Source organism: Haematobia irritans, chromosome 1, assembly GCF_050003625.1.
Source record: "Haematobia irritans isolate KBUSLIRL chromosome 1, ASM5000362v1, whole genome shotgun sequence".
NCBI classification, from domain to species: domain Eukaryota; kingdom Metazoa; phylum Arthropoda; class Insecta; order Diptera; family Muscidae; genus Haematobia; species Haematobia irritans.
This window is the reverse complement of record NC_134397.1, coordinates 25,331,880-25,355,149: the sequence shown is the minus strand read 5'-3', so window position 1 is coordinate 25,355,149 and position 23,270 is coordinate 25,331,880. Positions and strand designations below refer to the sequence as shown.

General features: G+C 29.8%; 2 protein-coding genes and 1 long non-coding RNA gene across 4 annotated transcripts; 2 read left to right on the top strand and 1 right to left on the bottom strand.

The window, feature by feature from the left end:
• Positions 1–4,048: 4,048 nt before the first annotated feature.
• Positions 4,049–5,219, bottom strand: MED7 (mediator complex subunit 7). Its single transcript, XM_075289638.1, has 2 exons — positions 4,753–5,219; positions 4,049–4,675 (listed from the first exon to the last, which is right to left on the bottom strand). Exons 1-2 carry the CDS (start codon positions 5,074–5,076, stop codon positions 4,346–4,348), a joined length of 654 nt encoding a protein of 217 aa, XP_075145753.1. The 5' UTR covers positions 5,077–5,219; the 3' UTR covers positions 4,049–4,345.
• A 4,597-nt stretch (positions 5,220–9,816) lies between these two features.
• LOC142237884 (uncharacterized) lies at positions 9,817–10,258 on the top strand. Its single transcript, XR_012722590.1, has 2 exons — positions 9,817–10,007; positions 10,065–10,258. It is a non-coding gene; the product is annotated as an uncharacterized LOC142237884 (long non-coding RNA).
• A 430-nt stretch (positions 10,259–10,688) lies between these two features.
• LOC142220464 (uncharacterized) lies at positions 10,689–22,982 on the top strand. 2 transcript variants are annotated; one of them, XM_075289637.1, is made up of 3 exons: positions 10,689–10,868; positions 10,932–12,219; positions 21,474–22,982. In XM_075289637.1, the coding sequence occupies exons 2-3, from the start codon at positions 10,938–10,940 to the stop codon at positions 22,895–22,897; spliced, it is 2,706 nt and encodes a 901-aa protein (XP_075145752.1). In that variant the 5' UTR covers positions 10,689–10,868; positions 10,932–10,937; the 3' UTR covers positions 22,898–22,982. The 2 variants fall into 2 exon arrangements, with proteins under 2 accessions (XP_075145752.1, XP_075145751.1); XM_075289636.1 differs by lacking the exon at positions 21,474–22,982 and adding an exon at positions 14,644–16,605 and having other exon boundaries at positions 10,696–10,868.
• Positions 22,983–23,270: the final 288 nt, after the last annotated feature.

Sequence of the window (23,270 nt, the reverse complement as noted above, 5' to 3'; positions counted from 1 at the left end):
TTCGACAAAATTATCTATGGAAATAAAATTTAACAAAATTTTCTATAGAAATACAATTTTGACAAAATTGTCTATAGAAATTAAATTTTGTCAAAATTTTCTACAGAAATAAAATCTTGACAAAATTTTCTATAGAAATAACATTTTTGCAAAATTTTCTATAGAAATAACATTTTGACAAAATTTTCTATTGAAATAAACTTTACACAAACTTGTCTTTTTCTACAGAAATAAAATTTTGAGAAAAAAATTTGTATAGAAATAAAATTTTGACAAAATTTTCTATAGAATTAAAATTTTGACAAAATTTTCTATAGAATTAAAATTTTGACAAAATTTTCTATAGAAATAAAATTTTGACAAAATTTTCTATGGAAAAAACATTTTGACAAAATTTTCTATAGAAATAAAATTTTAACAAAATTTTCTATAGAAATAAAATTTTGACAAAATCTTCTACAGAAATAAAATTTTGACATAATTTTCTAGAGAAATAAAATTTTGAAAAATTTTCTACAGAAATAAAATGTTGACAAAATTTTCTACAGAAATAAAATATTGACAAAATTTTCTATAGAAATAATATTTTAACAAAATTTTCTATAGAAATAAAATTTTGACAAAATTTTCTATGGAAATACAATTTTGACAAAATTTTCCACAGAAATAAAATTTTGAGAAAATTTTCTATAGAAATAAAATGTTGACAAAATTTTCTACAGAAATAAAATTTTGACAAAATTTTCTACAGAAATAAAATTTTGACAAAATTTTCTATCGAAATAAAATGTTGACAAAATTTTCTATGGAAATAAAATTTTAACAAAATTTTCTATCGAAATAAAATTTTAACAAAATTTTCTATAGAAATAAAATTTTGACATAATTTTCTATAGAAATAAAATTTTGACAAAATTTTCTATAGAAATAAAATTTTGACAAAATTTTCTATAGAAATAAAATTTTGACAAAATTTTCTATGGAAATAAAATTTCATAGAGAAATAGAATTTAGACAAAATTTTCTATAGCAATAAAATTTTAACAAAATTTTCTATAGAAATAAAATTTTGACAAAATTTTCTATAGAAATAAAATTTTGACAAAATTTTCTATGGAAATACAATTTTGACAGAATTTTCCACAGAAATAAAATTTTGAGAAAATTTTCTATAAAAATAACATTTTGACAAAATTTTCTACAGAAATAAAATTTTGACAAAATTTTCTATAGAAATAACATATTTGCAAAATTTTCTATAGAACTAACATTTTGACAAAATTTTCTATGGAAATACAATTTTGACAAAATTTTGACCAAATTTTCTATAGAAATAACATTTTGACAAAATTTTCTATAGAAATACAATTTTGACAAAATTTTCTATAGAAATAAAATTTTGACAAAATTTTCTACGGAAATAAAATATAACAAAATTTTATATAGAAATACAATTTTGACAAAATTTTCTATAGAAATAAAATTTTGACAAAATTCTCTATAGAAATAAAATTTTGACAAAATTTTCTAAAGAAATAAAATTTTGAAAAATTTTCTAAAGAAATAGAATTTTGACATAATTTTCTATAGAAATAAAATTTTGACAAAATTTTCTATAGAAATAAAATTTTGAGAAAATTTTCTATAGAAGTAAAATTTTGACAAAATTTTCTATCGAAATAAAATTTTGACAAAATTTTCTATTGAAATAAAATTTTGACAAAATTTTCTATCGAAATAAAATTTTGAGAAAATTTTCTATCGAAATAAAATTTTGAGAAAATTTTCTATCGAAATAAAATTTTGAGAAAATTTTCTAAAGAAATAAAAGTTTTGAAAAAATGTTCTATCGAAATAAAATTTTTACAAAATTTTCTATAGAAATACAATTTTGACAAAATTTTCTATACAAATAAAATTTTGTCAAAATTTTCTACAGAAATAAAATTTTGACAAAATTTTCTATAGAAACAAAATTTTGACAAAAGTTTCTATAGAAATAAAATTTCGACAAAATTTTCTATGGAAATAAAATTTAACAAAATTTTCTATAGAAATACAATTTTGACAAAATTGTCTATAGAAATTAAATTTTGTCAAAATTTTCTACAGAAATAAAATTTTAACAAAATTTTCTATAAAAATAAAATGTTGAGAAAATTTTCCACAGAAATAAAATTCTGACATAATTTTCTAGAGAAATAAAATTTTGACATTTTCTTTAGAAATAAAATTTTAGCAAAATTCTCTATAGAAATAAAATTTTGACAAAATTTTCTATAGAAATAAAATTTTGAAAAATTTTCTAAAGAAATAGAATTTTGACATAATTTTCTATAGAAATAAAATTTTGACAAAATTTTCTATAGAAATAAAATTTTGACAAAATTTTCTATCGAAATAAAATTTTGACAAAATTTTCTATCGAAATAAAATTTTGACATAATTTTCTAGAAAAATAGAATTTTGACAAAATTTTCTATAGAAATTAAAAATTTAGCAAAATTTTATAGAGAATAGAATTTTCACAAAATTTTCTATTTTTGACAAAATTTTCAGTAGAAATAAAATTTTCTATAGAAATAAAATTTTGGAAGTGTAATGTGAATGAGGTATTAGGGATAAATCCTAAGTTGACATTTTTATTTTTTTCAGCCAAACTAAAACCTGTTTTAGTGTAATCGAACTTAAAAAATAGTAGACAATGTTTGCTATTTCGGCAAACAGTGACTTATTTCCCTTTTTTCAGCAGACTTTTCTGCTGTCCCTACTAACAAATTCCTTTTGGGTGTAGAACGGCAATGTATGCGACATGTGATATTTTGGGGCCCGGGACAAATGCCAATTTTTTAAACATACGTCCAAAGAAATTGTTTAGTAGATACAACAGAAAAATCTGCTGAAAAAGAGAGAGAGAGAGAGAGCTGTTGAAACATTTGCTATTGCTATTGTCTGCCAGTTTTTAAGCTCTATTGTTATAGGTCAGGAATATACTTTCTGCTGCTTTTTCGTTTAACGACCATAGTCACACATTCATTTTTGGATCAGCTACCTTTAGGTGACCCAAGAACGGAGGATACTATAAAAACAAATGACGACAAATTTCTCTTTCTGGAAAACATCGTATACCAAACAATACTCAAAAATGTGGACTTTGTGCAGCGAACTGAAAAAGCTGAAGACTTCCCGAATGTTGTAGCCCTTTAGAGTTGTGTGTATTTTCGACGTTTTCAGGCAATAAACATGCTCCAAATGAGCGTTTGCACTCTTTGGATAGAGTTAAAAACCCTGTATCCGCCCCGCATTGACTATGTCGGTAAACACTGCTGCCCTTCTGCCACATTCTTCTGATTTGGGTTTATGCGACTTTTTTTTTCCAAATTTTAGAAAAAGAAGTATCAGTCAAATGAGGTCAAACGCCCTCCACCAAGACCAAGAAAATATCTTTTTGATATAGGCGAATAAAGTTAAAAGCATCAATGGGCCAAGTGCACCGAGATGTCGAAAATACCACCACCCTTCCACAGTATTCTCTTCATATGGTCCCATGCGACCATTTTTGTTTTGTTTTCCGAATTTAGACAATATTACAAATATCAATTAAATGAGAAGGCCATCCACTCAAGACCTCGAGGAAAGATATATGTTGGATACAGGCGAAAAAATGTGGAGCATCTCTGGGTCAGTGGTACGCGATAAAAGTAGCCTGTGTTGAAAAACAAACCGATTATGTTGAAAAACACTGCCATTCCCGTTTTCTTGGCATGGTCCCATGCAACTTTTTTTGTATCCAAATTTAGAAAATTAGGAGACCTCAAGTCCTCGGTAAAAGTATTTTTGAGACAGGCCATATTAGGTATAGTAACAGCTGGTTATTTTAGACTCACTTAAGACAATTCAGGTTTTTTGTGGGATATGCTAATAAAGAGCAGGAAACTATGTTGAAAAGCAAGTCGCCATTTTTTGAATACCCCACATTTATTAAAAGTACCTTATCCACCTGTCAATAACAATTTACCCTTTTATGCTATCTTAAAAAGAGATCATATTCCGTATTGTTCCTTTGTTTAATTATTGCCTTCTTTATACTATAAATAAACTCATCTATTTTATATTATACATTGTTTTTATACACAATTATTAAAAGATTTGTTGGTTGTTTTTGTTTTTCAGTACTTTTTGGGGGGTTGGAACTCATCACTTGAAGTAAGGACAAGTTGATTTGTTTCTTTTTTTTAAATATAGAAATATATATCTAAGTAATTATAATTAATAAAAAAATCAGAGATAACCTACTAAAATTACAAACTAATGTCAAATCATCATGATCATCGCACACCTGAGGTTATTCCATGCTATCAATAACACTGCACATAATACGGTCTAATTGATAGCTGGCATCTGATTTATTGCCACTATTTGTATCCTGCGAATCGACTTCCATTTTTATATCACTATCGCTCATATCGTCGTCAGTGATTTCTGGTAAATCGCTGAAGGCTGTATTCACAATATCACAGACCTTTTCCAAATGCTTTTCGAAACGTGTGGTGGTTTCTACTCGCTGACGTTTTTGAGTCTCCATCATTACTCGCAGTGTCTCGCGGGCCTGATGGGGTCGAAATTCGTTGAGTAAGTGGTGCATATGGACAAACAGCAGGCTTAAATCGTCAATCTAAGATGAACATGGAAAAGGATTTAATTATCTGACACTTGTAAACTAAAAAAAAACAACAAATCTCAAAATCATACCTTCTCTGATCTTCGTGGACTATCTGGATACTGTATGAGCAAATCTATCAGGTCCAGAAAATTTACAAACAATGAATGATTAAGCTTTTTCAATTCTTTCCTTCTATCAAAATGCAGGGGTATGAGTCTTTTGATATTCTGCGACTCCAGGGAACGTATCATTTCCTCATTGTTATATTGTATGCCAAACATACTGTAGCCATCTGGAATGGGTGGTGGTGGTCTAGGAGCTCTATTGCGTCTGATGTTCTCCTCCGAAAAGAGATTTATGTATTGTGACGGCGGCAGAGGCAAGCTCATCACCTGTGACTCCTGCTGGGCCATTTTTGTTGGTTCTTGGTGTTATCCGGCCTGTATGGTAATTTGTAGTATTATCCCAATAGTATGTTTTTGTTAAATAACAATTTCAATTGTTTCAGTTTAATTTAATATTGGTTTTTTTGTGATTTCTTTTTCTACTTGATTGTTTCGTTGTCATACAACACAAAATATTTCACAAGCTCTTCTTCTTCCATCTTTATGGGATTCACATCATGATGTTAACAGACCAATTTCACCACTGAACATACATTCCACCACCAGGAGTTAAATGTTTATCCAAACCAACATTAAAGCGCTCCAAATACATTCACAATGAGCTCAAGCGGAAAATGTTGCCACGCGACAATTATTTCTTTCCCTTTTTGGGTTCTGTTAGAACTAATGTTTTTAGTCAAGGTCGGGCTGTGTACATAAATTTTAAACCAGCTAATCGCTTTTAAAAATTGTTAATATATGTTCCAAATATTCCTCAAATGAATTGTTTATTATTTACAGACCTTTTAAAACTTGTACGCACACAATGATTGTAATAAATTAAATGTTTGCTGCCAAAATATGCTTTTGACAACCCTGTTATTTTCATTAGAGGTGCGTACCAGCTTACGAAATTGAACGCTACCGAAAATTTCGTTGGCATAAATAGCAATGCATTTCTTATGGGAATGAAATTTTTCGCTAGAGGTGCATACCGGCCTTCAAGCCAAAGCTATTATTTGTTGATGAATTGTAAATAATAACAAGAAATTATTTGTGCTTTCGCTTAAACAAATAATTTTTATTGGTAGAGACAATTCATACCCTGCTAGCATTTCAAAGTTCCATTTCATCCTAATCGCTACCACAGACTCGTAAGTGACACTGCAACAATCGCCAACTGTGATAGTATTTTGCCACCACTATTCGCATGAAAGTATTTTGCCATAACTATTGTTACAAGAGCCATTTTATATTTTGTGAAACACCAAGCACAACTAGCTTCTTTAAATTAAAATGATAATGAAGTGCTGAAAGCATAGTTATTTCGCTTAAAATTGTGAAAGGTATATTGGTGAACAATTTTTTACTTTCCAAATGGAATAAATTGATAGTTTTTCAAATATTTTTCCAGACACGCTGCCTCCATTGGGAATAAAAGCACTGGCTGATAGACGCTACATCATGTAACTTGCAACTTGTAACTCAACATTAATCTTTTATTAATGCATAACAAGTATATACAGCCGTAAGTTCGGCCAGGCCGAAGCTTATGTACCCTCCATCATGGATTGCGTAGAAACTTCATCTAAACACTGCCATCCACAATCGAATTACTTAAGTTGCGGTAACGCTTGCCGATGGCAAGGTATCTTAAAACCTCCTAACACCATCTTCTAAATTGTATGTAAGTCCATACGTGGTATATATTAAATCAAAAACGATCGATCCAATACGTATATAATTCAGTTTGACAAAGTAGGCATAAAATTTTGACAACATTTTCTACAGAAATAAAATTTTAACAAAATTTTCTATAGGAATAAAGTTTTCACAAAATTTTCTATAGAAATAAAATTGTGACAATGATGAAAATTTTATTATGAAAGGCCGGTATGCACCTCTAGCGAAATTTTCGGTAGCAAAAATTTATTTAAGTCTACAACAAAAAGCAGGGCTGTGTACACAAATTTTAAACCAGCTAATCGCTTTTAAAAATTGTGAATATATGTTCCAAATATTCCTCAAATAAATTGTTTATTATTTACAGACCTTTTAAAACTTTTACGCACACAATGATAGTAATAAATTAAATGTTTGCTGCCAAAATATGCTTTTGACAACCCTGTTATTTTCGGTAGCGTTCAATTACGAAATTGAACGCTACCGAAAATTTCGTTAGCATAAATAGCAATGCATTTCTTATGGGAATGAAATTTTTCGCTAGAGGTGCATACCGGCCTGAACCGAATAAAATTTTAACAAAATTTTCTCTAGAAATAAAATTTTGACAAAATTTTCTATAGAAATAAAATTTTGACAAAATTTTCTATAGAAATAAAATGTTGGTAGATTATTTTTGGCTCTAGTGGCAACCATGATTATGAACCGATATGGACCAATTTTTGTGTGATTAGACCAATTTTGGTATGGTTGTTAGCGACCATATACTAACAACACGTGCCTAATTTGAACCGGATCGGAATTTAACTCCTCCAAGAGGCTCCGGAGGTCAAATCTGGAGAATGTTTTATATGGGGGCTATATATAATTATGGACCGATATGGGCCAATTCTGGCACGGTTGTTAAAGATCATATACTAACACCATGTTCCAAATTACAACCGGATTGGATGAAATTTGCTTCTCTTGGAGACTTCGCAAGCCAAATCTGGGGATCGGTTTATATGGGGGCTATATATAATTATGAACCGATGTGGACCAATTTTTGCATGGTTGTTAGAGACCATATACCAATATCATGTACCAAATTTCAGGCGGATCGGATGAAATTTGCATCTCTTTGAGGCTCCGCAAGCCAAATCTGGAGATCGGTTTATATGGGGTCTATATATAATTATGGACCGATGTGGACCAATTTTTGCATGGTTATTAGAGACCATATACCAACATCACGAACCAAATTTCAGCCGGATCGGATGAAATTTGCTTCTCTTTGAGGCTCCGCAAGCCAAATCTGGGGATCGGTTTATATGGGGGCTATATATAATTATGGACCGATATGGACCAATTTTTGCATGATTGTTAGAGACCATATACCAACACCATGTACCAAATTTCAGCCGGATCGGATGAAATTTTCTTCTCTTTGAGGCTCCGCAAGCCAAATCTGGGGATCGGTTTATATGGGGGCTATGTATAATTATGGACCGATGTAAACCAATTTTTGCATGGTTGTTGGAGACCATATACCAACACCATATACCAACACCATATACCAAATTTCAGCTGGATCGGATGAAATATGCTTCTGTTAGAGGCTCCACAAGCCAAATCTGAGGGTCCCTTTATATGGGGGCTATACGTAAAAGTAGACCGATATGGCCCATTTTCAATACCATCCGACCTACATCGATAACAACTACTTTTGCCAAGTTTCAAGTCGATAGCTTGTTTCGTTCGGAAGTTATCGTGATTTCAACAGACGGACGGACGGACGGACATGCTTAGATCGACTCAGTATTTCACCACGACCCAGAATATATATACTTTATGGGGTCTTAGAGCAATATTTCGATGTGTTACAAACGGAATGACAAAGTTAATATACCCCCATCCTATGATGGAGGGTATAAAAATATGTTATGCGCTTTACAGACTATAAGTTATTCCGGACGACAATGCTCGCGTCGAACATATCCCATATACTGTGCACATTATAAGTTAAGGTAAGTACTATGTTCGCTTTTCGAGTTGAAATTTTCGCGGTTACTTTATTAAAACAGTTCAATATAAAACAGACAAATTAACTCAATTGATGCGCAGTTTCTTGTTCCTCTAAATTTCGGCAAGTCGTTATTAGAATATATTTCTTTTCATTTATAATTTTGATTATTTCAGGAAAATTTATCGCGAAAATAAAGTGATTTTCAACTCGAAAACCGAACATAGTACCTACCTTTAAGTTCGAAGGCATAATCGATACTGCTGCATGTTTATGGGATCCATAACACGTTTACCGATTATTTAGACATCGCCGATAAGTCGTATCGATCCGACACACTGTAAGATTCTTTACAAACACCGACATTCCGTCCGGAATAACTGATACTCTGTAAAGCGCATTAAATGTGATGTGATAGTCGTATAAAAGTTTTATTTATTAGCATTTACAAATGTTTAATAAAATTAATAAACATCTAAACAATCGTGTTTTGCTTGACCACAATGATTCTTTTACAACTATCTTAAAATGCACTTTGTCTGATTGTTTGAAGGGGCTCTTATTGGCGTCCTTCTAAATGTATCCAAAAGGGCACCTAATAATTGCACTCATGCGATACTTTTTTGTAGTAGGTTAGGTTAGGTTAAAGTGACAGCCCGTTAAAATTCAGGCTCACTTAGACTATTCAGTCCATTGTGATTTTTTTTGTAGTAACTTGGCGTGGTACAACTTCTCAATAGTGACGGCGCATTTCTGTGGAGTTTATGATATCGTATACGACTGTTTTCGACGTAGTGGGGATTCTCAGAAGCGCCCCCAAATTCAAAAAATATCGGCAGGGTTTATCTATCGGCTTGGGGAGGAAATTTCTGGAAAGTATATATTGAATTAGGTTTTGTAGTTTGACCACATAATAACCATCTGCCATTGGTTTAGAAAAATACCCCTATAAAAATAGACAAACATTATTTCATCCCTTTGTAAATTGATCTCACATATAGATCAAAAGCCTTTGTTGTAAGCATATTTTGTAATTATTTTCGTAATTTATTATGATTGTAAATCTTGTAATAAATTAATAAAATCTCAATATAATCTGCCCTTTCATTTAATATTGGAATTTGGTTAGGGTAATAATAAATAACATCGATGGCGGTTGCACCAACAAACCAAACAAATAATTTGAGATTGCGACAACCAATGCTGAGTTGGTCCAACATACTACCATGCAGTTGCAATTGCCATATGTTAGTTGTGCTGACAGATATCATTGATAGTTGATGGAACCTCATGCTTTCGGTTGGCAAATAATTCCCCTGCCAGCATTTCAAAGTTCCATTTCAACCTCATCGTTACCACAGACTCGTAAATGTCACTTCAACCATCATGAAAACGTACATCAAAAAGTACATGCAAGTAATTTGCCATCCCTACTGTTAAAAAAAGCCATTTTTTTTTGTGAAACGCCAAGCGCAACCAGCTTGTTATATTTTAATTAAATAAAAACGAAAATAAAGTTCTGAAAACATAGATTATACGCTTAAAATTGTGAAAGGTATATTGGTGAACAATTTGGTGATTTTCCAAATGGAATAAAGTGATTGTTTTTCAGATATTTTACAGACACGCTGCCTCCATGGAATAAAAACTCTGGTTGATAGACGCAGCAACATGTAACTCGCTACTTGTAACTCAACATCATCATTAATGCCAAAAATTATGTTAAATGTAATGTGATAGTGGTATAAATGTTATATTTTTAAGTAATTGTAAATGTTTAATCAAATTAATAAATATCTAAACAAACGTGTTTTACTCGACCACAATGATTCTTTTACAACTATCTTAAAATGCACTTTTTCTGATTGTTTGGAGGGTCCCTTATTGGCGTCGTTCTAAATTGATCTATAAAGGCACCTAATAATTGCACTCATGCGAAACATTTTTGTAGTAACTTGGCGTGGTACAACTTCTCAATAGTGACGGCGCTTTTCCGACGAGTTTTTTATGTCGTATATGATTGTTTTCGACGTAGTGGGGATTCTCAAAAGAGTCCCCAAATTCAAAAAATGTTGGCAGGGTCGGTTTAGGCAACGAATTTGTTTGGGTGTATCTATACCTTCCTTTGTCTATAATTTAGGTCATTTACGCCTTTAATTCGATTTTATTTGGCAACACTGATCTTAGGAATCCCCGTTGTAAACAAACGAATAATACCCGTGTTAATTGTGAATGAACTATTAAACCGTAAATTAAGCCGGCAGGATTTGCAATGGCGCTCTGTATCAACTGATGGGCCAAGATAATCTCTTTCTTGCTGACTGGGAGTAACTTTAAAACTTAAATAAATAAGCCGGCAGGACAACATTTGTTTCTTCAGCTCAGCAACGTACGGAAGTCTGGAACAAAATTAGGCGTGAGTAAAAATAAATTCTTCAAGAATATTTTTAAAATACCACCTAATCTAATTCATAAACAGGTGGAAATGATGTCTTCACAACAAGATGCGGATCCAATTTCCATGCTTAAGGCAAAGGTGGATTCTCTCGAATGTGCCATAGCAATGACTTTGGGAGCTCACAACAGGTGTTCTTTCAATTGTACCTTGAAGGTAAACAAAACGAAATTATTTACGGCTACGGCACCCACAGCTAACTTAGCGAAGAAAAGGGCCGCATTAGTTGCCCTGGAAGAATTACAAAAAAGTGCTCACCTTATACCAAACCCAGCGAAGCTGTTCCGTAACGGTCGTAACGTTGAAAGTGAAAACCTGAAAAAATTGTGTGCTGGCACACAAAATTTGGAGAAGGAAAGTGTTGAAGGCCATGAAAATAATAAAAGAACCATCGACAAAACAACTGATCTCAATGAAAAGCACGCAGGAGGAGAGGCCCAACAAAACAAAGGTTCTGGTCATGACTCGAATAATAAAACTGGAGATGCGAACCATGAGTCAAAGTTAGAAGATACTCCAATTGCAGAAGTTATAAAAGTATATCCTTCCAAAAGACAAAACGATGATAATTTGGGTTTATGTCAAAAGAAACCAAAACTAGCCGAAGAGCTTAATTGTGAACTGGGAAAAGATAAGGAATCTAATACAGACTGTATAGCACTTCGAGAAAAATTAGAAAATGTATCACAAGAAGAACCTATTATGCCTGATCCCAATCTAGATGCTAGTGAAAAATTGTCGGTAGCACTTCAAGATACAGATAATCTTGTAGATCTTAGCGATACAGAAGATAGTTCAATCGAAATTCTTTCTCCAGAACCAAATGCTCCTATTGAGCTGGTGTCTGATGAAGACGAAAGTGTGGAAGAAATAATCAATGATTGTATGATCCAAATTCTACAAGAACCGCCAAAGCAAATAGAAGCAATAGAGGCACAAGACATAGAACAAAATAAAGTCGAAGACCATAAAATTCCCGATGGAGTAGGTATTGACCTATCAAGTGTAGATAATTCCAACTCTAGCGAAGGCATTCAAATATTGGATGATGAGCATGATCTGAATAAATCACTTCCATGTGAAGACGAATCTAAGGATGTTGAGGTCAACGAAATGAGTGGAAATTTGGCCATGAATGAATCTCTAACATCTTTAAACACATCCCAGGTTGACAACAATACGGAAGCAATTGTAACTTCTTGTTTATCAATACCAAGAATTGAGGAAGAGAATAGTGAAGTCATAGCAACTAAAAGGGCGTCGAAGTGGTTATCCAAAAATCCTTTCCGAACCAGAGAAAGTTCATCACTTGGTAAGTTTATGAAAATCCGTTTTCATCTAAATTCTTCCAATAACAGTTTAACAATAATATAACAATTTTCTCATAAAATTCTTGATCGTATTAAATATTTTATATTATACGATATGCTATAACCCTAAGGAAGGGCGGCTGCTTGTTTCTATGGACACTCTTCGAATTACTTTCAAAAAAGCGCTACATAATATTTTATAAGGTAGAGTTTTCCATAACACCCTTGCCCACTAGGGCGGATATCATAGGTTTTAATTAAAAAATTTCTTTCTATACCAATGAAATTTGTGAAAGATTTTAATAGCGCTCTTAGTTTAGGATTTAGTTTGTGGCATGAGCGGATAAATTAGTGCGTGTCGCTTACATTGACCAATATCAAGATTTTATTTCTATAGAAAATTTTGTCAAAATTTTATTTCTATCGAAAATTTTTCAAAAATTTTAGTTCTATAGAAAATTTTCTCATAATTTACTTTCTAACGAAAATTTTGTCAAAATTTTTGTTTCTATAGAAAATTTTGTCAAAATTTTATTTCTATAGAAAAGTTTGCCAAATTTTTATTTCTATAGAAAATTTTGTCAATATTTTATTTCTTTAGAAAATTTTGCCAAATTTTATTTCTATAGAAAATTTTGTTAAAATTTTATTTCTATACAACATTTTATTTCTATAGAAATTTTTCTCAAAATTTCGTTTCTATAGGAAATTTTCTCATAATTTACTTTCTAAAGAAAATTTTGTCAAAATTTTTGTTTCTATAGAAAATTTTGTCAAAATTTTATTTCTATAGAAAATTTTGTCAAAATTTTATTTCTATAGAAAATTTTCTCAAAATTTTATTTCTATAGAAAATTTTCTCAAAATTTTATTTCTATAGAAAATTTTCTCAAAATTTCGTTTCTATAGGAAATTTTTTCATAATTTACTTTCTAAAGAAAATTTTGTCAAAATTTTTGTTTCTATAGAAAATGTCAACATATTATTTCTATATAAAATTTTGTCAAAATGTTATTTCTATAGAAAATTTTGTCAGAATTTTATTTCTATAGTAAATTTTGTCTAAATTTTCTATAGATTATAGAAAATTTTGTCAAAATTTTATTTCTATAGAAAATTTTCTCAAAATTTTATTTCTATAGAAAATGTTGTCAAAATTTTATTTCTATAGAAAATTTTGTCAAAATTTTATTTCTATAGAAAATTTTGTCAAAATTTTATTTCTATAGAAAATTTTGTCAAAATTTTATTTCTATAGAAAATTTTGTCAACATTTTATTTCTATAGAAAATTTTGTCAAAATTTTATTTCTATAGAAAATGTCAAAATTTTATTTCTATAGAAAATTTTGTCAAAATTTTATTTTATAGAAAATTTTGTCAAAATTTTATTTCTATAGAAAATTTTGTCAAAATCTTATTTCTATAGAAAATTTTGTCAAAATTTTATTTCTATAGAAAATTTTGTCAAAATTTTATTTCTATAGAAAATTTTGTCAAAATTTTATTTCTATAGAAAATTTTGTCAAAATTTTATTTCTATAGAAAATTTTGTCAAAATTTTATTTCTATAGAAAATTTTGTCAAAATTTTATTTCTATAGAAAATTTTATTTCTATAGAAAATTTTGTTAAAATTTTATTTCTCCAGTATAAAAATTGAAAAAAAAGAACAAGTAACCCTGAGAAGGCAGCCGCTGGCAGATGTGCTTGGGGCTTTCTGATGATATCAGGGCTCTTCGAATATTATGTTCACTGTGATGCCCGATATGATGTTTAGCTCAATGCCAAAGGAGATCCGTTTAATAGTCCGAGTCCGAATGACAAGTTTTGAAACACTAAGAAATATCACTAACATTCCTGGAATCGAATAGAACACAGCTGAAAAACGTATATAATTTTGCCAAAACAAAAACAACTTTGTCCTGAATTTCTATGTCTCCAGACAAAGCCGCTAGCTAGGGCGTTTAACAAGTTTATTCCCTTTCATGATACAGATAACGTTTAGGTATAGTGACAGGCTATTTTTGGGGCACACTTTGACTATTTTGTCCATTGTGATGTCACTGGAACACTTGAGAAGGGAACTCCTTTTAATAGCCGAATCCGAAGGAAAATTTAGGAAACACTAAAAAAATGTCACCAGCATTGCTGACATGGAATAAATCACTGACGATCGGCCGAAACTGGCAATAAACCCACGAGCTTACCATTGCACCACGATGGCTAGCATTTGGAAGCTAGCTTAAGATCACTTTTAATCGAACTCTACAATTCGAAAATAAAATGGTATTTGATTAAGGTTATCCTCTTTGACGCTGCCAAATATAACATCCATATTTTACTTATATTTATAAAAAATTCTTATATTCCCCGCTCGTGCCATGCTATACCATGATATATGATTATCCAATTTCCTTTCCTATAGGTTCAAATACACCGGGTAACTCGCGTATGGTGTATGTGGCACCGATGAAAGAATCTACAAGTACGCATTGGAGACCAATGCAGAATTCATCTAATAAATCATTCCATAATTTTAAATCAAATAGAACTAATAACCATAGAATAAGCGACCAACCAATATCCGAAATAGATAATATGGAAGATTCTGTAAATCGTCTAAATAAAATATGTCCTGGTATTCGTTATAATTTGGAAGCCGATATGAGTACACCTGACAAAACATTTATGTTAATGTCTGCCACATTCAATAAAAACAAATACTATGGTCATGGAGAGAATAAAGATCAAGCTTGTGCAGATGCGGCTAAAAAAATTCTTAATGCCTATGACAGTATTGTACCCCAAGTACCAGGGGCCGAATTTTCTATTGGTCATCAAAGTCATTTTAAAGTAATGCCCGAACCCTATGATAATAATTTTAGCGATGCACTTCCTGATGATATCGATGGACAAATGCTTATGGATGGTAGACGAAGCAATGCTAATATGTGTACCTTGACCTTACCACAAAATGAGGCCGACCAAGTGGAGAAGCTGATTTTAAACAAATACGATCAATTAATGAAAAATTGTCCTAAATTTTCCAAATACAAATCAATTGCCGGTATTGTAATGACACGCAACTTAGATTTTGAGAATGCCACCGTTATATCTGTTGCAACGGGTACAAAATGTATCAATGGACTATGCATTGATCGCAATGGTGGAGTTTTGAATGATACCCATGCTGAGATTATAGCCCGGCGATGTTTAATGCAATATCTGTATACACAACTAAAAGAGCATTGTAATCCCAATTGGGGAGATGATAACTCAATATTCTATAGAAATCCAAGTGGTCTTCAGTATGCGTTTGCATTGAAATCAGAGATTGCTTTCCATCTGTATAGCAGTACAGTACCATGTGGTGATGCCAAAGCCTATAGTGATCGCAATAATTATGATGAGTATGGACATTTGCGTACGAAACTATATGGTGGTTTGACAACTAGAAGTATTGGTAATCGGTTTTTTGCTCAATCATGGAATGATGTAAAATATGGCAGAGAGCCCCTTTACATAATGTCCTGTTCGGATAAAATTGCCCGTTGGAATGTTTTAGGTGTACAAGGTTCATTATTGGCCACCCTAATTGAGCCTGTCTATCTGTACTCCATAGTCCTGGGCAATAAATTCTATACAAATCATATGTATCGTGCGGTATGTGGTCGTTTAGAGCAAAAAATAAAATTCCTACCGAAACCATACCATTTGAATCGACCCTTATTGGCTTCTACTTCGGTCAAAAGGTTCCGTACTATATATGACATTCCAAATGTTGGCATGAATTGGACTATGGGTGATGGTCATATATCACTTGTGGCGCTTCCAACGGGTCTGCTAATCAATAATGATGTATCGCATTTATCGAAAAAGTCATTCTTTTCCAAATACCTATTTTTACTACGCTATTTGCCGAATATAAATCTATCGCCTCTACTCAATAACTATGCAAAGGCCAAAGAGAAAGCTAAAGATTATGGAATAGCAAAACAGGAACTCTTTGATGCCTTTCAACATTCTGGCCTTGGATGTTGGATAAAGAAACCACCGGAACAAAATGACTTTACCATAGAACTAAGACATTAGACTGATATTGATAAACAACAAACAATTTGAACTTATTGATATGGACGTGCCTTCCATTGAGCTACTGGATTTTTCAGGCTTATGTTAACTTTTTGTATATTTTTAGTTTTAGTTTAGAATCTTCTTTTTTATGATTAATGGGAATTATATTGTTTTTTTTTTTTTATTAAAATTAAATTACTTTGTCCTAAGAGTATATAAATACGCTGTTTTTTCTTCATTGAAATGGAAACCAAAGCAAATTAAATTTTGTTCTCAATAAATGTATGCTGATTTCTTGCTTAACTGAAAGAGATTTTCGGTGTCAATATCTTTGTAAGTATAATGAATGTACCCAACTGTAATTTGCAACCTTTCTGTACATACCAAACGAAGGAAAAATAGCTATGGAAAAAGATGTGTAAAAATGATTTCGGAAAATTCATCTACTATAAACCTTGGCTTTGATAAGGGCAGAAACAAATCTGGTAAGAGATACGGATAGTGTACCGAGAAGATCATATAGGAATCCGGAAGTAACTCTCACATCAGGTCGCTGCCTGATAGGCGATTTTGCAAAATCTATTGGCGCGAAGTATAATGACTATTGTATGAGCTGTCATGATGCGGAGGAAAAAGAATCAATTAAACACCTCTTGTGTAAAGCGCAAGCAACTTTTAGGAGCATATAGCTTCAGATTACTGGCGGATCTGGAAAACGTTAACTTAAGCAGTCTGCTAATGTTTTTGGAACAATCTGCTTGGTTCAACAAAGAAAAATAATCAAGAAGGTTCAGCGGTTAAAACTAGAAGTGCCCATATGTAATAGGTACTTTGTTAATGGGGTATCACAATGGACTGAATAGTCTAAGTGAGCCTGAATCTTAATCGGGCTGCCACTTTAACCTAACCTAACCTAACTCTCACATCTACTTCATTAACTCCCAGATACTTAAAAATGCGTGCAGAATCGATTGAAAAGACCATCCTATTCTACGACTGGAGTATTATATTGCGAGGGAGAAAGACGAGTGCCGAAAGAGATCAAATCGAGACCGATTCACGGTTGCCACAGTTGGTAGAATTCTAACGAAAATGGTAGATTTTTACTCTTTGATAGATTGGTAGAATTTTTAATGTTCTGGTAGATTTTGCAAAATATTCGTCTCCAACTAAGAGGTAATTCATAAATAGAAATCCAATTTTGGGAAAATTAAATAGAAATAAAATTTTGACAAAATTTTTTTAGAAATAAAATATTGACAAAATTTTTTATAGAAATGAAATTTTGACAACAGTTTTTATAGAAATAAAATTTTGACAAAATTTTCTATAGAAATAAAATTTTGACAAAATTTTTTTAGAAATAAAATTTTGACAACAGTTTTTATAGAAATGAAATTTTGACAACAGTTTTTATAGAAATAAAATTTTGACAAAATTTTCTTTAGAAATAAAATTATGACAAAGTTTTCTATAGAAATAAAATTTTGACAAAATTTTCTATAGAAATAAAATTTTGACAAAATTTTCTATAGAAATAAAATTTTTGACAAAATTTTCTATAGAAATAAAATATTGACAAAATTTTCTATAGAAATAAAATTTTGACAAAATTTTCTATAGAAATAAAAATTTGACAAAATTTTCTATAGCAATAAAATTTTGACAAAATTTTTTATAGAAATGAAATTTTGACAACAGTTTTTATAGAAATGAAATTTTGACAACAGTTTTTATAGAAATAAAATTTTGACAAAATTTTCTTTAGAAATAAAATTATGACAAAGTTTTCTATAGAAATAAAATTTTGACAAAATTTTCTATAGAAATAAAATTTTGACAAAATTTTCTATAGAAATAAAATTTTGACAAAATTTTCTATAGAAATAAAATTTTGAGAAAATTTTCTATAGAAATAAAATTTTGACAAAATTTTCTATAGAAATAAAATTTTGACAAAATTGTCTATAGAAATAAAATTTTGACAAAATTTTCTATAGAAATAAAATTTTAACAAAATTTTCTATAGAAATAAAATTTCGAAAAAATTTTCTATAGAAATAAAATTTCGAAAAAATTTTCTATAGAAATAAAATTTCGAAAAAATTTTCATAGAAAAAAATTTTGACAAAATTTTTTATAGAAATAAAATTATGACAAAATTTTCTATAGAAATAAAATTTTGACAGTTTTTATAGAAATTAAATTTTGGCAAAATTTTCTATAGAAATAAAATTTTGACAAACTTTTCTATAGAAATAAAATTTTGACAAACTTTTCTATAGAAATAAAAATTTTACAACATTTTCTATAGAAATAAAATTTTGACAAAATATTCTATAGAGATAAAATTTTGACAACATTTTCTATGGAAATAAAATTTTGACAAAATTTTCTAAAGAAATAAAATTTTGACAACATTTTTTATAGAAATAAAATTTTGACAAAATTTTCTGTAGAAATAAAATTTTGAAAAAAAAAATCTATAGGAATAAAATTTTGACAACATTTTCTATAGGAATAAAATTTTGGCAAAATTTTATACAGAAATAAAATTTTGAAAAAAATTTCTATAGAAATAAAATTGTGACAAAAATTTTTATAGGAATAAAATTTTTTATTGAAATTAAATTTTGGCAAAATTTTTTATAGAAATTATATTTTGACAAAATTTTCTATAGTAATACATTTTGACAAAATTTTCTATAGATATAAAATTTTGACAAAATTTTCTATAGAAATAAAATTTTGACAAAATTGTCTATAGAAATAAAATTTTGACAAAATTTTCTATAGAAATAAAATTTTAACAAAATTTTCTATAGAAATAAAATTTCGAAAAAATTTTCTATAGAAATAAAATTTCGAAAAAATTTTCTATAGAAATAAAATTTCGAAAAAATTTTCATAGAAAAAAATTTTGACAAAATTTTTTATAGAAATAAAATTATGACAAAATTTTCTATAGAAATAAAATTTTGACAGTTTTTATAGAAATTAAATTTTGGCAAAATTTTCTATAGAAATAAAATTTTGACAAACTTTTCTATAGAAATAAAATTTTGACAAACTTTTCTATAGAAATAAAAATTTTACAACATTTTCTATAGAAATAAAATTTTGACAAAATATTCTATAGAGATAAAATTTTGACAACATTTTCTATGGAAATAAAATTTTGACAAAATTTTCTAAAGAAATAAAATTTTGACAACATTTTTTATAGAAATAAAATTTTGACAAAATTTTCTGTAGAAATAAAATTTTGAAAAAAAAAATCTATAGGAATAAAATTTTGACAACATTTTCTATAGGAATAAAATTTTGGCAAAATTTTATACAGAAATAAAATTTTGAAAAAAATTTCTATAGAAATAAAATTGTGACAAAAATTTTTATAGGAATAAAATTTTTTATTGAAATTAAATTTTGGCAAAATTTTTTATAGAAATTATATTTTGACAAAATTTTCTATAGTAATACATTTTGACAACATTTTCTATAGATATAAAATTTTGACAAAATTTTCTATAAAAAAAAAATTTCACAAAATATTCTATAGAAATAGAAAATTTCGAACAAGTTTTTTATAGAAATAAAATTTCGAAAAAATTTTCTATAGAAATAAAATTTCGAAAAAAAAAATTCTATAGAAATAAAATTATGACAAAATTTTTTATAGAAATAAAATTATGACAAAATTTTTATAGAAATTAAATTTTGGCAAAATTTTTTATAGAAATTATATTTTGGCAAAATTTTCTATAGAAATACATTTTGAAAAAATTTTCTATAAAAATAAAATTTTGACAAAATTTTCTATAGGAATAAAATTTTGGCAAAAATTTCTATACAAATAAAATTTTGAAAAAAATTCTATAGAAATAATATTTTGACAAAATTTTCTATAGAAATAAAATTTTGACAAAATTTTATATAGAAATAAAATGTTGACAAAATAGAAATAAAATTTTGATAAAATTTTCTATAGAAATAAAATTTTGACAAAATTTTCTATAGAAATAAAATTATGACAACATTTTTATAGAAATTAAATTTTGACAAAATTTTCTATAGAAATAAAATTTTGACAAAATTTTCTATAGAAATAAAATTTTGAAAAAGTTTTTTTAATATCGGTTTTCGATTCAATGTACTGGGTTTTATTGCAAGCAAAACGGTGACGCGTGTCTTTGGCCCTTGATAATAGATGGTACAGCCAGGCTGCTATCAATCACTCATAGGAATTGAGGCGGCCTGATCTTAGTTGTGCCAAAAATACCCAAGTCTGTCGTAGAAGGTCTCTTTCCTCCAGTGCAAAGGGTCATGGATTCAATCCCAGTTTCGACCAACATCAAACAGTTTTTCAGCGGTGGATTATCCCCTCTCAGTAATGTTGGTAGCATTTCTGAGTGGGCATATAAAAAGAGAAGTTCACCACTGTGACTCCACAGTGGACTGAATAACCTGTATCGAATGCCTTTGATAGGTTAAGAGCTACGAGTACCATCCTGTCAGACTGCTTGGGTGGATTGAACGCTCTGTTTATTTATGATGTAATGGCATACAATGCTGATGTTGTGTTGTTAGCTTTACTGAACAATTTTCCACAAGGATGAGGAGGAGTAGTGTCTCAAGTGTCTTGGCTGATGATCGCCAAAGGATACAGAACCCATCATCCCTTGTAGAGATGGTGAATAAGGCCGTTGGGGGGTTTCAGATGTTACATCTACATTTAGGGCCAATTTCTTAATCTCCTTAGGGCCAATTTCTTAATCAACAACAAATTTAAATTTAAAATATTCAGGTAAAAAATGCTCCCACGATGGTCGAGTGAATTGAAGTTGGAGGATCATCATCTGCATCAGATCTACATGATATTTATGTATCCATGTATTGCACGATTTTCACAAAATTATTAACATTATCCGTTTTAATGGGGGATATTCTTCAATCCCTATACAAAAACGAAACCAAAGGTTCCAAATAAAGCTAAAAATTTGGAAATTTGTTTGGTAAACAAATTTACACACATAGAGCATTCTATTGGGTTTAGTGCACATGCTAAACGGAATCAAAATGAATAAGAATTCATAGTGACTCAGTTTATTTGAAATGATCGATCACCTTTTGTATTATTTGTATAATATCTTCGAATTTTATTTTTGTTTTTCCTCTTAGATACAGTTGTGGCGAAATCCAAATCCAAATTGAAATCTGTATTTAAAGCAAAGAATGCACACAAAACAACAAAGCGCAACAATCATCTGCCCACGAAATCCGATACAATAAAATATTTCTTTAAAAATTTGGGCTCTGCCGATGGCTGTTATACAGTAATGCTTGCCGCATGGAATAATCGAAAATTCTATGGTCAGGGAAGAAATTATAAACAGGCAAAATTAGATGTAGCAAAGCAAATAATGAAATACAAAACCGATTGCAGTAATAAGACAGTGGAGTGTGTTTACAGGGAACCAAGAATGCCACGGAATTTTGGAGATTATGTGGAATCTTTAGTTTTGCATGGCTTTGCAGAACAAACACAAAATTATCCAGAAGTGGCCGACTATAAAGTACTGGCTGGAATTGTACTAACAAGTCTATCAAATTCCCAAGTAATTGCCATTGCCACGGGAACAAAATGGGTAAATGGAAATAATCTCGATGGGAATGGTTGTAATCTCAATGATTGTCATGCAGAGGTAATAGTTCGTCGTTGTTTGGTTAAATATCTATATGGACAACTAGAACTACACTCGCGACCAGCAACAGCCCCTTTCTCGATATTCCATAGAAGATGTGATGGACGATTTGCTCTAAAACCTGGTTATGATTTCCATCTATATATTAGTTCAGCACCATGTGGTGATGCTCGAGTTTCTACAGAATGTAAGAATCGGTTAGGTGTGTCAGACAAATATGGGAAATTACGTTTGAAAGTTTCCAATACCCGTGGTAATCCGATCAATACTCGCCTCAAACAAACCTGGAATGATATAATAAATGGCGAACCTTTGCGTATAATGTCATGTTCGGATAAAATAGCCCGTTGGAATGTTTTGGGCGTACAGGGTGCCTTGTTGTCCAGCCTTATTGAACCGATATATCTGAGCTCCATTGTGCTGGGAAGTATGTTCAATGGCAATCATTTATTTCGAGCTGTTTGTGGCCGTTTAGAAAACACATTCCGCATTTTACCTCAACCCTATCATCTTAATTATCCAAGTTTGCATTCGGTTTCTGTTCAACGCGATCCCAACTATAATGATCGAACACCAGGCATTGGTATAAATTGGACAATTGGTGATAATGATATTGAAATTATTTCTTTACCTGTTGGCCGATTAATAAACAATGAAAATTCATGTTTATGTAAATATGAGTTATTTTCCAGATATGTTCATTTAGTTGAAATATTGCCAGGGTTTTATAATAAACCCATAGCTCATATATATGCCCAAGCTAAATTGACTCAAGCTGCCAATTATTGTTTAGCAAAATTGGAATTATTTAATGCATTCTCTCGCTCGGGTAATGGATGTTGGATGCAAAAGCCTCAAGGTATTGATAATTTTAGTTTGTACAAAACTTTCCATGGTTAGGAATTTCATATACATATATGTAGTATGTATGGAAATTTAATTTAATATACATAAAATAAATGCAACAAAAATCATAGATATTTGTGTGGCCCAAGTTCGAATCAAAGACTGAAGTTTTTAAGTTTGATAGTTTCTATTAATATATAATAATAATATATAATTTACAAAAAAATATATAGAAATTTGCTATAGTATTTTAGAAAATATTAAAAGTGAAACCAAAGAATACCTCAATATAAAATGCGAAAATTTTCAATCAAAACCCTTCACACCATTCTGAATTCTTTAATACTCTATATATTTTATTTTTATATGAATTTTAAGAAATGAAAGTAAAAATGTTTTTGCAGTTTTATTTTTTTTATAAAATATT

Bases quoted from the DNA above. Each gene is read 5' to 3' on its own strand.
- MED7 (XM_075289638.1), bottom strand. From the start codon at position 5,076: ATGGCCCAGCAGGAGTCACAGGTGATGAGCTTGCCTCTGCCGCCGTCA. The intron at 4,676-4,752 runs GTATGATTTTGA...TGTTCATCTTAG, and splicing joins GTCCACGAAGATCAGAGAAG to ATTGACGATTTAAGCCTGCT.
- LOC142220464 (XM_075289636.1), top strand. From the start codon at position 10,938: ATGATGTCTTCACAACAAGATGCGGATCCAATTTCCATGCTTAAGGCA. The intron at 12,220-14,643 runs GTAAGTTTATGA...CCTTTCCTATAG, and splicing joins CAGAGAAAGTTCATCACTTG to GTTCAAATACACCGGGTAAC.